Source organism: Vipera berus, assembly GCF_964194415.1.
Source record: "Vipera berus genome assembly, chromosome: 3".
NCBI classification, from domain to species: Eukaryota; Metazoa; Chordata; class Lepidosauria; order Squamata; family Viperidae; genus Vipera; species Vipera berus.
Genome location: NC_138204.1, coordinates 13,356,059 through 13,373,052, shown reverse-complemented (window position 1 = coordinate 13,373,052; position 16,994 = coordinate 13,356,059). Strand labels below are relative to the sequence as shown.

The 16,994-nt window shown below is 43.0% G+C and overlaps 1 protein-coding gene across 1 annotated transcript in view; it reads right to left on the bottom strand.

The window, feature by feature from the left end:
- The window catches only part of SYCP2 (synaptonemal complex protein 2), a gene marked incomplete at both ends in the record, with an annotated part of 54,466 nt that overhangs the window by 15,393 nt on the left and 22,079 nt on the right, over positions 1 to 16,994 (bottom strand). Inside the window, 4 exons of the mRNA XM_081323643.1 lie at positions 6,748 to 6,917; positions 11,289 to 11,344; positions 12,942 to 12,999; positions 13,084 to 13,154. Of these exons, the coding sequence (XP_081179769.1) occupies positions 6,748 to 6,917; positions 11,289 to 11,344; positions 12,942 to 12,999; positions 13,084 to 13,154 (355 nt within the window). The remainder of the gene's footprint in view (positions 1 to 6,747; positions 6,918 to 11,288; positions 11,345 to 12,941; positions 13,000 to 13,083; positions 13,155 to 16,994) is intronic.

Here is a 16,994-nt window from a genome sequence, read left to right as displayed (position 1 = left end):
TTCACTGTTTCTGATCATCTTAATAAAGAAATTACCAAGGTATTTTAAACATGAGTTTAGAATTACACAATCAATCCACAATTAAACAAAGATGTTTAAACTGAAAAACGGGGACAGTGAGTTAATTAATTCAGAACATTCCTGTCCCCGGCAATCTAGAAATTATAGGGTTATCAGTGCATGTAACATAGAGATGTGTGTGGACAAGAATATCAACCTTGCTGTCAAGCAAAATCAAGCTTTAAAATAGTGAGTGCCACACCAAGTGCACTAATCAAACAGCTGGTAAGAAAATAGGGGAACTCAGGCACCACGCAGATTATGTAGAAAGTAAACACAGGGTCAGTCATAAAGGACTCAAATGCTTATATACCAACATACAGAGTATTTGCAATAAACAGGCTGAACTAGAAATTCAGGTAAATGAGGGTAGATATGATATTGTTGCCATTACAGAAACTTGGTGAGATGAAATCCACAAATGGAACAAACAGCTAGAGGGATTTAAATTATTTAAAAGAAACACACCAAATAAAAGAGGAAGTGGAGTTGCTCTCTCTATAAGAAATAACTGCATCTCTACAGAAACACAGCATAACAATGATGAAAACTGTCTCGAATGAATTTTGGTCAATATAAAAGGGGGGGAAATGACATTGCCATAGGTCAGGGGTGTCAAACTCAATTTCATTGAGGGCCGCATCAGCATTGCAGTTGCCTTCAGGGGGCCGGGTGGGTATGGCCTGGGTGGGCGTGGCCTACTGGGTGGGCGTGGCTAGAGTGCGTATGGCCTACTGGGTGGGCGTGGCCAGCTCTACATCGTTTGCATCAAGGGTGCCTATGGGGGCCTGGGCAGGAGTGGGACAGATCTGAGGGTCTCTGGCAGGAAGAGGGTCTCTGGGCCAGGGCCAAGGCAGTGGGGGCCGTTCCCTCACTGTTTCCAGGATGGCTTCGCGGGCCACATGAAACCAGTTCGCGGGCCGGATCCGGCCCCCGGGCCTTGTGTTTGACATGTCTGCCATAGGTGTATACTATAGGCCACCCAACCAAACAGAGGAAATAGATGAACTTTTTGCTAGTCAGCTAGCAAAGGTATGTAGGAAGCACATGACAATAATAATGGGGGACTTAATTACCCTGACATCAACTGGGAGACAAACTCTGCACCAAGTGGAAGATCAAACAGATTCCTGACAAACCTAGCAGACAACTTTGTCTGCCAAAAAGTAGAGAAGGGAACTAGGGGATCACCCATATTGGACCTAATTCTCACTAAGAGATGGAATGATAGAAGGTGTTGAAGCCACAGTAACCTTGGGGGGGAGTGATAATGCAATATTGGAATTCAACATTATACAAGCACAAGCAATAAAACACAGTCAAACCAGAGTCTTGGACTTTAAGAGAGCTAATTTCAATAAACGTAGAGCTTCGGAAGGATTCCATGGATGAGAATCCTCAAGGGGAAAATAGCTCAGGAAGCTTGGGAAATTTTGAAAAGTGAGATAATAAAAGCCCAGTCTAGCATAATACCAACGAAGAAGAAAAATAACAGCTCTCAAAAGAAACCAGCATGGCTGGATAAAGAACTCTCTGATAAATTGAAAGACAAAACAGGCAAGAATAAAAAGTGGAAAGAGGGGCACATAACTACAGCAGAATATCAGCAAATAGCCCGAGCCTACAAAGATGAAGTAAGAAAAGCTAAGGTTCAAAATGAACTAAGGCTTGTGACAAAAGAAAAAAATAACAAAAAAGCTTCTTTCAACATGTAAAAAAACAAGAAAAAGTTAAGGAAATGATTGGTCCATTAATGGGAGAAAGTGGCAAGAAGGTGACAAGCAACAGGGAGAAAGCAGAACTACTTAACTCGTTTTTTGCAGCCATCTTTACACAAAGGGAAAAAACAGTCCAACCTATCAAAAACAGTACTATAAAAAACAGATTAGAAACAAAAGTTAAGATAGGCAAGAAAATGGACGAGTTTAAATTTATTTTATTTATTTAGTTAGTTAGTTACATTTATATACCGCCCTATTCCCTGAGGACTCAGGGCGGTTTACAGGAAATTAAAAAATCCACCATACAAAAGTTAAAAAACCAAATTAAAAAATATTAAATTGACCCTGTATACTTAAAACCCCAATTAAAATTTCTCCTCAGCCTGGGCCCGAGAGCTCAAAGAGCCAGGTCTTCAGGCCCCGGCGGAATGATCGGAGGTCGGGGGCAGTCCTCAGCTCCACCGGCAGCTGGTTCCAGAGGGCAGGCGCTCCCACTGAGAAGGCCCTATCCCTGGGTGTCACCCGCCGGCAATCTCTCACCGGCGGCACCCTGAGCAGACCCTCCCTGTGGGAGCGCACTGGGCGAAGGGCGTTTGATGCCGGCAGCAGGTGTTCCCTCAAATAGCCCGGACCCAGGCCATGTAGGGCTTTATAGGTAATAACCAGCACCTTGAATTTCACCCGGAGGGCAACCGGAAGCCAATGCAGCTCGCGGAGTAGAGGTGTTACATGGGAGTATCGGGAGACCCCCATTACAACTCGTGCGGCCGCATTCTGCACCAGTTGAAGCCTCCGAGTGGTCTTCAAGGGCAGCCCCATGTAGAGAAATCCCCAGGACCAGATGGACTACACCCCAAGGTTCTGAAGGAACTGGCAGATGTGATCTCAGAACCATTGAACTATATCTTTCAAAGATCCTGGAGCACTAGGGAACTACCAGAGGATTGGAAAAGAGCTGATGTAGTTCCCATCTTCAAAAAAGGGGGAAAAATGGATCCAGGAAACTACAGACCTATCAGCCTGACATCAATACCTGGGAGGATTCTGGAAAAGATAATCAAGCAACGAATCAGCGAACATCTAGAGGCAAAGAAAGTCATTACCAAAAGCCAACATGGGTTTGTCAAAAAGAGCCTTGGTGGAGCAGTGGGCTAATGCCTCCTTAAGTAACACCAGCTGCCTGCAATTAGTGCAGGTTCGCATCCCACCAGGCTCAAGGTTGACTCAGCCTTCCATCCTTCCGAGGTAAGTAAAATGAGGACCCAGATTGTTGGGGGCAATAAGCTGACTTTGTAATAATGCCGCTTGGGGGGCCCCGAAAGCCCTAATAAGTAGGCATATACATAGAATGAAGGCTATTGCTAAGCACATTTGATTTGTGCTTAGATTGTAAGCCGCCCTGAGTCTTCGGAGAAGGGCGGGATATAAATGGGATTAAAATAAAATAAATAAAAATAAAAAATAAAAACAAATCATGCCAGAAAAATCTTATTGATTCTTTGACCAAGTGACAAAATCAGTGGACCAGGGGAATGCTGTGGATATAATTTACTTGGACTTCAGTAAGGTATTTGATAAAGTAGACCACAACCTACTACTTGATAAGATAGAAAAATGTGGATTAGATAGCATCACCACCAGATGGATTCGTAGCTGGCTGACAGGCCATACTCAGCGTGTGGTCTTCAACGGAACTGCATCTACATGGAAGGAAGTGTGTAGTGGGGTGCCCCAGGGCTCTATTCTGGGCCCAGAGCTCTTCAACATCTTCATCAATGATTTGGATGAGGGGATAGATGGGGAACTCATCAAATTTGCAGACAACACCAAGCTGGCTGGAATTGCCAACACTCCAGAAGATAGGCTTAAGATACAGAAGGATCTTGACAGAGTTGAACATTGGGCGCTATCTAACATAATGATATTCAATGGTGAAAAAAGTAAGGTTCTACATTTAGGCAAGAAATACACAGGTATAGTATAGGTGGTACCTTGCTCAATAGTAGTAACTGTGAGAAGGATCTCAGATTCCTAGTGGACAATCACTTAAATATGAGCCAGCAGTGTGCTGCAGCTGCCAAAAAAGCCAACACAGTGCTCGGCTGCATTAAGAGAAGGATAGAATCAAGACCACGTGAAGTGTTAATACCACTTTGCAATGCCTTGGTAAGGCCACACTTGGAATACTGCATCCAGTTTTGGTCACCAAGATGTAAAAAGGATGTTGAGACTCTAGAAAGAGTACAGAGAAGAGAAACAAAGGGGACTGGGGGCTAAAACATATAAGGAACAGTTGCTGGAATTGGGTGTCTAGTTTAATGAAGAGAAGGTTGAGAGGTGACACGATAGCCGTGTTCCAATATCTCAGGGGTTGCCACAAAGAAGAGGGAGTCAAGCTATTCTCCAAAGCACCTGAAGGCAAATCAAGAAGCAATGGATGGAAACTAACCAAAGAGAGAACTAAGGAGAAATTTTCTGACAGTCAGAACAATTAATTAGTGGAACAACCTGCCTCCAGAAGCTATGAATGCTCCAACACTTTAAATTTTTAAGAAGAGACTGGACAGCCATTTATCTGAAATGGCATATGGTTTCCTACCTGAGCAGGGGGTTGAACTAGATGACCTCCAAGGTCCCTTTCAACATCATCATCATTATTATTGAATAATTGGAAGGCTACTAGCATAAGACATTAATTTTATTTATTGTTTGTATGTAGAAAGATATAAATTGAAAAAATGAATAAGTAAATAAAATAAAATAAAATAATAAAATAAAATAAAATAAAATAAAATGAATTAAAAATAGATTTGAAGAATGACTTCTATCCAGTTATAACTACTCAGCCCACCAGAGCAGGAAGGCAGGATAAGATGTGGGTTTCATCTGGGGAGAAAGGAGAATTATGTATGTTCACCCAGGAGGTACTTATGAAGTAATGAAGGGGATAAAAATATATTAAACAAATCTAAAAATAAATTAAGGGAGTATACCTGATGGGACCTAGAAGAAGGGCCTCGTCTGTAGTGACTCTTTCCCTTTGGAACATCATTTCCTCAAAAATAAGATTGCCCCCACTCCTTGTTATTTTTCTGGAAGTCACTGCCAAGCGGGGGTGGGGTATCTGGGTTTTTTATAGTCTTAATTTGTAATGTTGTACACTGCCTGGTGTCACTGTGTGAGTTGTATAAATCTATTTAGTATTTATTTTATTCGATTTGCGTGCCGCCCATCTTGCCTAGGGGTGACTTTGGGCCACATTAGAGATAGATAGATAGATAGATAGATAGATAGATAGATAGATAGATAGATAGATAGATAGATAGATAGATAGATAGATAATGGATGGATGGATGGATGGATAAACCCTTTATTAAAATTGATCTCAGACGGAAGTCTAGTTTCATTTTCTTGTAGATACAAGACTCTCCAGAATGTATTAGACAATCTCTAATATGGGATCAAGATATGGGATGGGGTGGGAATGGTGAGCAAGAAGAATATGCCCCTAGAAAAAAGTCAAGCAATTCTGTACAGCAGCCTAAGCTGCTTGTCTCCTGTGCTGCTCTTAAACTAACTTCAGAAATTCCAGTCTAGATTACAGTGATTTGGTAACAGTGCCAAATAGTACTCAATGTGGACTATGGCCACCTCAGTATTTGACTGCTTGCTTCCCTGCTTCTTGTCCTTCACATACCTAACTTTTTCCTGTCGCTCAGATAAAAAACTGCAGAAATGTTGATTATCAATGCTGAAGCAGTGAATAGTATAAATGAGGCCATGCCACACTTCTGTATTTTCCTAGGGTAGGGAGTTTGAAAGATTTTCTTATTTAAAATAAATTAAAGCTTAAAAGTTTCCTTGATTTTGTGCGAATGTGTGTACTTCCTGTGGCAAAAAGGAGGGCAGGCATTTTGGTGACTGTGGCTGAAGGGGAAGCTGGAAGCTGCAAAAAGTTGCTCAAGGCCAGCATGCAATCTTGGAGCCTCAAATTTCTAACTGTGCCTTCAGAACAAGCACTGGAGCTGGAGAAAAAAATATTTCCATATTTTCTCAATGACATCAAATTATTTATTTGTTGGTAAATAAAATAACAAGAGGCAAAAATCAAGGGACATGTAAAAATATACTTAAGGTAAAATATTTTAAAATATTTTAGTGTTTTCTTATTGGAATGTAGTGTGCTAGAATGTATATGCAAAATGTGCTATACTCAGAAGCAAAGGTGTAGCCTCAGTACAGGAGTAGGGATGTTTTGGGTCGTATATAGTACATACATATCTCTAGTTCTGTCCGTCTGCAGTAGTAGTGGAAGAACAAATAACAAAGTAGTATAAAAAAAGTTTGCAAAAGGATTAGGAAGTATAGAAGATTTTTTAAAATTTGAAAATTTAAAAAAAGCTATATTTTGAAAGTACTTTTATGCTTCTAGGGAAAATGAAACATGTATTCTGATTAGTAATGGCAAGAAGAAATAAAATATCCAACTCCAGAAATTAATCAGAGCTGCTTTGTTCACAATAAACTAAAAATCCAAGAGACAACTAAAACTTGCATCTTTCTCTGTGTGTACTACAAATAAATAATTTAAGGCCAATCCTCATTGTGAATACCACTAAACTCAGCAGAGCTTACTTCTGAATATGTATTTAGCAGGCAAATATAAAGCTTTTAATTTTAATTAAAAATCCAACCAGAAATGGATAATTGTAGGGAAATAACAATGTTTGACCAATACCAAAAGCTAGTATTGTCAATTGTGTATGAGTGTATTGTGTAAGGATGAATACTAGGTTGGATTGTGTTCTGCCTAGCAAACCTTCTGCTGGGAAACTTGAGGGAGCATCCCTACCCAGATTCTGGAATACATTTAAATACCAATATTTGAATTGACCTGAAGAGAACTGCATTTTAATTACAGAAAAATAATCTGATTTATAGACTTTGTAATAAATATACATCTTGCCTGGTTCCAGAGTTTTGGGCTTGCTTGGTTTTCTGGCTCTGCTGTAGTTTATAACCTGAGGTTTCGGTTTTCTATTTGATTCTCTTAACCAGCTAATATCTGTCTTCGTATCATCACCTCTATATTCGGTGTCTGTGTCACTAAAAAGATGCTTGTAATTTCTATTTGTCCTGCCCTATAGAACAAAATAAATCATTTTCTTTGAAAAATATGTATGTTTTGGTTTAAAAGAACTTCTGATTAGACGTGGCAAGGAAACACAAGGCCGTTTTATCTACTAATATATTTTAGAAGCAATTACTGTTTAGTTGAATGGTCTATTAAAATATTCTAACCTATCCCATACCATGCGTATAAATAAAAATCTAGATCTTAATCTGCCAAATTCGAGTTGATGTATTTTCTCAAAAGTCAAAGATACAAGTTCTTCAAAGACTTAAATAACTTCATTAGCATATTCTACTTGGAAACCAATGCAATCCTGTAAAAACCAGTATTAAGATTTATTTATTTATTTATTTATTTATTTATTTATATTTATATACCGCCCTATTCCCTGAGGACTCAGGGCGGTTTACAGGGAATTAAAAATCCAAAATACAAAAATTAAGAACCAAATTAAAAAATATTAAATTAACCCTGTAGTCAGTTAAAAAGAACCCCAAATTAAAAATTCCTCCTCAGTCTGGGCCCGAGAGCTCGAAGAGCCAGGTCTTCAGGCCCCGGCGGAATGATCGAAGGTCGGGGGCAGTTCTCAGCTCCACCGGCAGCTGGTTCCAGAGGGCAGGCGCTCCCACCGAGAAGGCCCTATCCCTGGGTGTTACCCGCTGGCAGTCTCTTACCGGCGGGACCCTGAGCAGACCCTCCCTGTGGGAGCGCACTGGGCGAAGGGCATTTGATGCCGGCAGCAGGTGTTCCCTCAGATATCCCGGACCCAGGCCATGTAGGGCTTTATAGGTGATAACCAGCACCTTGAATTTCACCCGGAGGGCAACCGGAAGCCAATGCAGCTCACGGAGTAGAGGTGTTACATGGGAGTATCGGGAAACCCCCATTACAACTCGCGCGGCCGCATTCTGCACCAGTTGAAGCCTCCGAGTGGTCTTCAAGGGCAGCCCCATGTAGAGAGCGTTACAGTAGTCCAAACGGGAGGTCACAAGCGCATGAGTAACTGTGCGTAGGGCGTCTCGGTCCAGATAGGGACGCAACTGGCGCACCAGGCGAACCTGGGCAAAAGCCCCCCTGGTCACGGCTCCTATATGGTCTTCGAAATTGAGCCGTGAATCCAGGAGGACGCCCAAGTTGCGAGCCCTATCGACGGGGGGTAACACCTCACCCCCCATCATTAAGGATGGAATAACTTGGTTAACCCGAGATGCCGATATGCATAGCCACTCAGTCTTGGCGGGATTGAGACGAAGCCTGTTTCTCCCCATCCAGACCCGAACCGCCTCCAGGCACCGGGACATCACGGAGAGGGCATCACTGGGTTGGTTCGGGGTGGAAAGAAAAAGTTGGGTATCATCAGCGTACTGATGATACCCCACCCCAAAACCACGAATGATCTCGCCCAGCGGCTTCATATAGATGTTGAACAGGAGAGGCGAGAGAACCGACCCCTGAGGGACTCCACAAATGAGAGACCTCGGGGCGGATCTCTGCCCTCCTGTCAACACCGATTGCGAGCGGCCCTGGAGGTAGGAGGAGAACCACCGTAAAACGGTGCCTCCCACTCCCAGCCCCCTGAGACGCCGCAGTAAGATACCATGGTCGATGGTATCGAACGCCGCTGAGAGATCTAATAGGACCAGGACAGAGGAGCAACCCCTGTCCCTAGCCCTCCAGAGATCATTCACCAGCGCGACCAATGCCGTCTCCGTGCTGTGTCCGGGCCTGAAGCCCGATTGGTACGGGTCCAGATAATCAGTTTCCTCCAGGAACAGAGGGAGCTGATGCGCCACCACACTCTCAACAACCTTCGCCAGAAAGCGAAGGTTGGAGACTGGACGGTAGTTGTTTAAAACAGCCGGGTCCAAAGCAGGCTTCTTGAGAAGGGGTCTCACCACCGCCTCCTTCAAGGCGGCAGGAAAGACACCCTCCTTCAAGGAAGCAGTTATTACTGCATGGAACCAGCCTCGTGTTCCTTCCCGAGCCGCATAAGCTAGCCAGGAGGGGCACGGATCCAACAAACAGGTGGTGGTGCTCAGTCTCCCCATGATCCTGTCCACATCATCAGGGGAAACAGGGTCGAACTCATTCCAGATAACGTGCTCAAGACCGCCTGATTCCTCCACATTAGACTCTGCCCAGTCAGAGTCCAAGCCGGTCTGGATCCCAGCGATTTTGTCCGCCAGATGATGACTAAACTCCTCGGCTCGTCCCTGCAAGGGATCCTCTCTCACCTCCTGATTAAGGAGGGAGCGAGTCACCCTAAACAGGGCGGCCGGGCGATTATCTGCGGACGCGATAAGGGCGGCAAAGTAGTTAGACTTCGCCGTCCTTATCGCCGCAAGATAAGACCTTATAAAGGTTCTTAACTGCAATCGGTCGGATTTGGATCGGCTGGATCTCCAACCGCTCTCTAGACCTCGTCTCCGCCGCTTCATCTCCCGGAGCTCCACAGAGAACCATGGGGCCCAACGGGATCTGCGTCGGGTCAGAGGTCGCATGGGTACAACGCAGTCGAGTGCCCTGGTGGCTGCCGTTTCCCAGGCCTCCACCAGGGCATCGACTGGGCTGTGGGTAAGGGTGATAGGTATAGGCCCAAGCGCCCTCTGGAACCGATCTGGGTCCATTAGGCGCCTGGGGCGGAACCACCTGGTCGGCTCCGCCGCCCAGCGGCGGGGGATGGCCTCAGGAGGTAATGGTCTGACCATGACAGAGGGGTGATGGACGGAGAACCCCCTCCCAGATCATCCAACCACTGTCCAGACAGAAACACCAGGTCAAGAGTGTGACCCCCCTCATGAGTCGGGCCCTCAATAACCTGGGTCAGGCCCATGGCTGTCATGGAAGCCATGAACTCCCGAGCTAACTCCGACGACCCTCCCAGTGATGGCAGGTTGAAGTCACCCAGGACTACGAGGCTGGGGAACTCCACCGCCAACCCTGAGAGGGTGTCGAGCAGCTCGGGCAGGGCTGTTGCCACACAGCTGGGCGCCAGGTATGTAAGCAACAAGCCCAACTGAACCCGAGGACCACACCTCAAGAGGAGGGTCTCACTCCCGGCCATCTGGACAATGGTGGCCTCCCGGGGACACAATGTCTCCCGAATAACCACTGCCACCCCACCACCCCTGCCCTGAGCCCGTGGCTGGTGCAGCACCCGGAAACCCGGCGGGCATAACTCGGTGAGAGGCACCCCTCCCTCCGAGCCCAGCCAAGTTTCCGTGATGCACGCTAGATCCGCACATTCCTCCTCAATCCGATCACGGATGAGGGGAGCTTTATTAACTACGGATCTAGCGTTAAAATAGACCAGCCTGAGCTCAGGGGCCTGATCACCCTCATCCCCGGGTAAGAGGGTGCTAACCGGAGGGTCGGAGCGCGCCACCGCTCGAAGATAGCGGGGGCGCGATCCCAGATGTTGATATGACCCTCCTCGCAAACACCTGCTGCCATACCCTATCGCCGTGGGGATTCGATACCCCACCCCCACATTCCCAGCGCCAGCAGCCACCTCCCCCAACCCCGTCCCACCAGGACCTCTAACAGGACCAGACTGAGTGCCGGTTACAAGTTCCCTCCCCAACCCCCCCTCCCTCCCCCTCCCTAACCTCCTAAAATAACCGGCTAAAAATCTGATCAGGGGCCTCTTAGCGCGTCTTAACTCGAGGCCCCTATCCAAGCCCAACCACCTTATTAAAGCACAATTCTACTAATTAAATTAAATTAAATTAAATTAATTAATTAATTTAATTAACTGATTTGTCTAGTTGCTCTCAAGGAAATTTAATACAGCACATCCCTGATATATAGTATTTTAAATTAAAGCAAGTAAGATTAAACTAATTTTAAAATAAATAAATAAACATTTCACATTGTAAAACACCACTTTCCTGCATAGCTGTCCATGTAGCAACAGCAACATATGATATAGCATTAAAAACACAATCCAATCAAGCTATAATAATAAATATACATAATAGTAGCCAAGGAGAACTATTACTATAAACATCCTTGTATTTACAAAATACAACTTTTACTCAAATTATGTCCCTTTTAAAAAAATACCTTCCCTTCCTGCTTCTTTTGGGTTATACTTTTTGTTTCATTTTTCTGAGTTCTAAAACAAATAAAAAATAACTTATTTTAGTAATTAGAATGGAAATAAATACTTCATTTGCGTTAATTTTTTTGTTTACTTGCATATGTGGAAAACAACCTCTTTCCATTGGTAAAGCACCTACCACATATCTTCTAGAGATTTTTGTTCCTCTATCATGCCAATATAAAATATGTATTTAAAATCTTGCAATCATCTAATTTTATTTTAATAGTTCATATTTACAAGTTTTTCTGCTGATAGAAGGCACACTTACATTTTCTTTGGGAGTTCACGAGTAGCTTCTAAACCAATAAGATGTAATTCCTGGACCTAAATAAACAGCACAAGCATTACAGTTCCATTTGTCGCTGATTTTTCTGCCTATTTGTAAATATTTCTGTCAAGTAAACAATCATTCTTCCCATTTTTTTCCAATGAAAATGGTATACATTTTTATAATTGTATATTTGTAATTTTTATGAAGACTATTTTACAAAAGATAATTAATTGGTAATTATTTAAAATGACCTTAATATCACATATGGCTTTAAAATCTTTATTTTCTTTACAAATACCATTTGTCTTTATTACTGTGCGAGCAGGACAATGCATAAGGTTTTAATACTGATTACGTTCTCAAAATAAATGTATTTTAGTGTGTCAGTAATTTCTAATGGTGGGATACAAGAAAATATCCTAAACTTAGAATGCAAGCTCAGCAAAGGCATTACAAGCAGTCCTGGACTTATAACTACAATTGGGACCAGAATTCCTATTGCAAAGCAAGGCACTTGTTAAAGTGAGTCATGCTCATTTTTATATTTTTTGCCATGGATCCTTAGGGAGTCACGGCAGTTGTTAAGTGAATTATGTAGTTGTTAAGCAAAACCAGCTTCCCCCATTGAGTTTGTATTTTGGAAGCTGGCTGAGAAGGTTGCAAATGGTGATTATGTGACTCCAGGAGGCTGCAACTGTTGTAAATACATGCCAGTTGACAAGTGCCTAAATTCTGATCATATGACCGTAGAGATGGTGTGAGAGTCATAAGTGCAAGGAGACAAGTTGTAAGTCAGTTTTTTCAGTGTTGTAACTTTGAACTGGCGCTAAATGAATAAATGATAGTAAATTAAGGACCAATGATAAATTAAGGACTATCTGTACAGAAGATCTAGCCCAGACATGTCAAACTCGCGATGTCACGTGACGTCGTGCAACATATTGGGACGGTTTTGCCATTGCCGGCAATGGGGTGGGCATGGCTTCTGGATGACACGTCCGGCCTGCGGGGCAGCAGTTTGACACCCCTGATCTAGCCCAATGTCCTGCTCAGGGCTCCAGCATTCTGAACAAATGGCTTTTGAAAAACAATGTTTCTTTAAACCTTGATAAGATGTGTGGATTTCAACTCTGCTGTGCTAGCTGGGGAATTCTGGATGTTGAGGTCCACACATCTTAAAAGTTATCAAGGTTGAGAAACACTTATCCAGCCTCTCCAGTAAAGATGAGTTTACTGAATGTTGATTTGCAAATCTGTAAGCTTGTGTTCTTAGCTTGCATACAACAGCATGAAGATGCTCAAGCAAAACTGGACTTGGCTAAGCTTGTGATAACATTGACCAAAACTAACCAGAAATATCCTTATTATTACTAAGGAAGACTGCGTATGACATGGAGATGACTAATTCTAGTAACTTTGTCTATTCTTTTCTTTTCTTTTTATTAAGAAATACCAGTAGTACAGTTGGGTAGCTACAGCAGAATACAATATTAACATAAGCCAAACAGAAGGTTGAAACTGCTATAGAATGAAATTATATTTTGGAATGAATTAATAAGAAACATAAATTCCAAAAAATGAGAAGTCATGTTGTTGAAGAATTGTTGAAGAATATAATTATTAACATATTATATACTATAATTTTCTTACTCCAAGCTTTATTGTAGGTTCATCAAATCCACTTAGATTAAAGTCATAGACATCATCCCTATCAAGAGATAAAACTTTGTTTAGTGTTTTATCTTTTCATCTCTCAAATGGCTAGATTTGTATTAGATTACTGTTTACTTACACATGTTGTTCATTAGTATTGTTATGTACTGTAGTTTTGAAATTTCCAGTCCTTCTATTCTGTCTTTTTTTCTAGGCATAAAAGAATAATTATACAAGCAGATTTATAACACACCAATACTACCCATTTTTCAAATTTAATGAAATGAATAAATAAGAGTATTCATTAAATAGATACAGTATATCCTGTCCTTATGTTCCAAATAGGGCTAGTTTAAAAAAAGTAATGAACAAGTCAGACAATTAGCAATTAAAATTAAGAAAAAAATATCCCGTCGCATTCAAAGCCTGCTTCAATAATTTTTTAAAATCATTATTTGCTAAATTTATACCCTGCCCAACTCCCAACACCTCTGGGCAGTTCACATTAAAAAAAATAAGAATAAAACAATACAGGCAGTCCTCGGGCTACAGCGACAATTGGGAATGGAACTGCTATTGCTAAAAGATGAAGTTATAAGGCATGATGTCACATGATCACATTGCTTATTGACAGTAATCCCAGTAGTCATGGTTACTTTTGAACCCAGGACTGCACAGGACATTAAGCAGGGAAAGGCCAAAGTCTAGATAAGGAGCTTAGGGAGGTGGGGGCAGGAGCTATGGCAGAGGTTGCAAGAGGGCCAGCAGAAACAGGAGGGGTGTGTATATAGTGGGGAGGCATGTGCTATGAAGTATGAGGGGTGCTATGGGATATGAGATCCTCCATAGTGGGGGTCCCCAAGAGAAAAATTGGCAGAAGCAAATTACTGGTGTGACTTGCTATCTTCCCTGCCAGGTTTCCCATTGAGTTTGTTTGTGGCAGGGAAGTCTGCAAATGGCTATCACTTGACGTGGTTTGTTGGGATATGGTAATCTTGATCTGGATACCCAAACACCCAGGTTGTAATCATGTGACCACAGAGACACCATGACAGCTGGAAATTCAAGGACAAATCATAAGTCCTTTTTTCATCATCGCCATAACTTTGAACAGGTGCTAAAGGAATAGACGTAAGCCAAGAACTGTCCTAAAAATGAGGAACAAAACATGGCAAAAACCAAGCAACAAGAGGGCTTCAACTGCCTGTGCCATTGCATTCTGGATCAGCTGAAGCTTCTGGGTGATCCTCAAGTGCTGCCCTCTGTAGAATGCATTGCAAGATTTATGCTACAAGGTGGGGAGGAGAAAGGAATGGCCTTGACAGACAGAAGAAAGAGCTACGATCAAGGCCACACTCATATGAAAGAGATCTGAGTCAGGGCCAAGAGTGAATGAACATCTTAGACAACCCTCACCTTAGTTCACATGTGGTGAACTAAGGAAGAGAGGGGGAGGCATATTCAAACTTGAAAGATTCTGTTACTACATTTTTTACAATAAAAGTAATACTAACCTAGGTATATGGCATTGCTTTCCTCGTCTGGTCTAACTTGAAGGACCAACAGGTGAAAAGATCACGAGTGCCTGTCTGAAGGACCTTTCAGTCTAAGAAAGGGTGCAACTAGCATGCCAGAAGAAGCTGTGCAAAGGTCTTCCTGGCCCTAGCCGCCACCTGCTCAGTCAATAGGGACTGAGAGTCCAGGAAGACCTCCAGATTGCACACCAGTCTTGAACTCAGAAGTGCTACCCCAACCAAGATTAAAACTGTACAGATCTGGGTTGTCCAAGCACCCATAATTACTCAATCTTGGTAGGACTGAGTTGGATAACCAGGTCCTAACCAAACCTACACAGCCTCCAATCCTGGCCCAGGTCCGGGGTCAAAGGATATAAGAGGGTATCATCACCATGCTGAACCCCAAACCAGCAAATGACTTCATCCAGTAATTTCACGTAGAAGTTGAATAGGAAGGGAGAGAGAGGGACCTGCAGCACTCTCAAAGAAGAGTCCTAAAACTATCTGTCCCCCCACAACTAACATGGGATGAAACAGGCCTGGAGAAAGAAAGAAAGTCACCATAAAACATAAAGCACCATAAAAAGGTAAAGGTAAAGTTTCCCCCGCACATGCGTGCTAGTTGTTTCCAACTCTAGGGGCCGGTGCTCATCTCCGTTTCAAAGCCGAAGCACCAGCGCTTGTCCAAGGACATCTCCGTGGTCATGTGGCCAGCATGACTAGGTGCCAAAGGCGCACAGAACGCTGTTACCTTCCCACCGTAGTGGTCCCTATTTTTCTACTTGCATTTTTTACGTGCTTTCGAACTGCTAGGTTGGCAGAAGCTGGGACAAGTAACAGGTGCTTACTCTGTTATGCGGCACTTGTGATTCGACCCACCAAACTGCCGATCTTCTGATCGACAAGCTCAGCGTCCTAACCCACTGAGTCACCATGTCCCTTAAAAGCACCATAATGTTCACTAATCAGAAAAAAAAGGATGGTACAAAAATATGTTGTGCACATTCAGAAAATAGTTCTGTTTAGCTTGCCTGGTTGAAACTCTGAAGCATTCTATTGAAATATTGTCTCAGCTCCATTAGCTCAAAACTTAAAATAATTCTGTGTTCTATATTCCAGGACACGAAATTCAAAATAGTTTGTGGGTTCTGGCCAGAGGAAACAATGGGAACTCAAGATCAGCAACTATTTCCTTAACTTTCTCCTGAGGGCTACAAAAGTAGGTAGAATGTAAAATCTAGGCTGAAAATCACCTGTCACTGATCTTGCAGAAAATTTGACAAAGGATAATTTTAAAATATTTTTGAAAATATTACAATAAATTCCTACAATGGTCACCCACTGAAAAATCTATTTAAATTAGAACTTGTTCCTAGAAACCCCCTCTACCTCAAAAGGGAAAACAGAAAAAAAATGTGGTGCCCCCCCCACAATTCAAATTCAAGGTGCTAACAATGACATACAAAGCCCTACATGGCATGGGTCCGGATTACCTACGGGAGCACCTTCTGCCAACGTCAACACCCCTCCGTCCTGTGCGCTCCCACAGAGAGGGCCTCCTCAGGGTGCCACCGCTCAAAGAATGCCGGCTGGTGGCCCCCATGGGGAGGGCATTCTCAGTGGGTGCGCCAACCCTCTGGAACTGCTTGCCTACCGAAATCCGGATGGCCCCCGACCTTCGCACCTTCCGGCGTGACTTAAAAACTTACCTGTTCCAGCAGTCCGGCCTGGCCTGATAGCTCTTGGGGTTTCATTTGTTTTTACTATTGTTTTTACTATTGTTTAACTGTATACCTACCTTGCTCTGTACACCGCCCCGAGTCCCTCGGGAGAAGGGCGGTATATAAAAACAAATAAATAAATAAAATAAATAAATAAATAAATAAATAAATAAATAAATAAATAAATAAATTCCTTTAAATAAAACCTCTGGATAGCTCAGCCAACCAATAAAGGGCAAAGGGAGCAGTTAAATCCTTTCATATTCACAATTGGTACATCTCCTCTTTGAGGTTTTCCTAATGCTTAGTTTTAAAACAAAAACATTCTTCTGGCAGCTTTTCTGTAAGAGCTAACACCTTACTTATTTAGCAACATCAAGTAACAGATTATGGTAACTGCAAAGCAATTATTGCTTTCCCCCCCCCCCCAATGTTTTTCCTTACACATAAAGGTGACTCCTGGCTTTAAAAAAAACCCAGTCAATGAACTCTAAGTCTTCCACAGCAAAGTTTTGTTTTGGCAGTCATTTCGCTGTGAGGAGTCCTTGTGTATCGAGTCATTGGTTTAACTGCTTTCCTCCCAGCCACGCATTATCTCATTCAGTCAAAGCTGGTGATGGCAAACCTATGACAGGCATGTTACAGATGATACTGTATGCCAGCTTTGGAAATACACCAGACCCTCTAGAAGCCACGTGAGGGGGGCCCGCTAGGAGGACCTTCTGAGAGGCCTCTGGAGCCTCCCCAAAGCATGTGAGATCAGGGCACGCTTCCTGCTCTTTTCCGAAGTTGCAAGGCCACACAAGAGCATT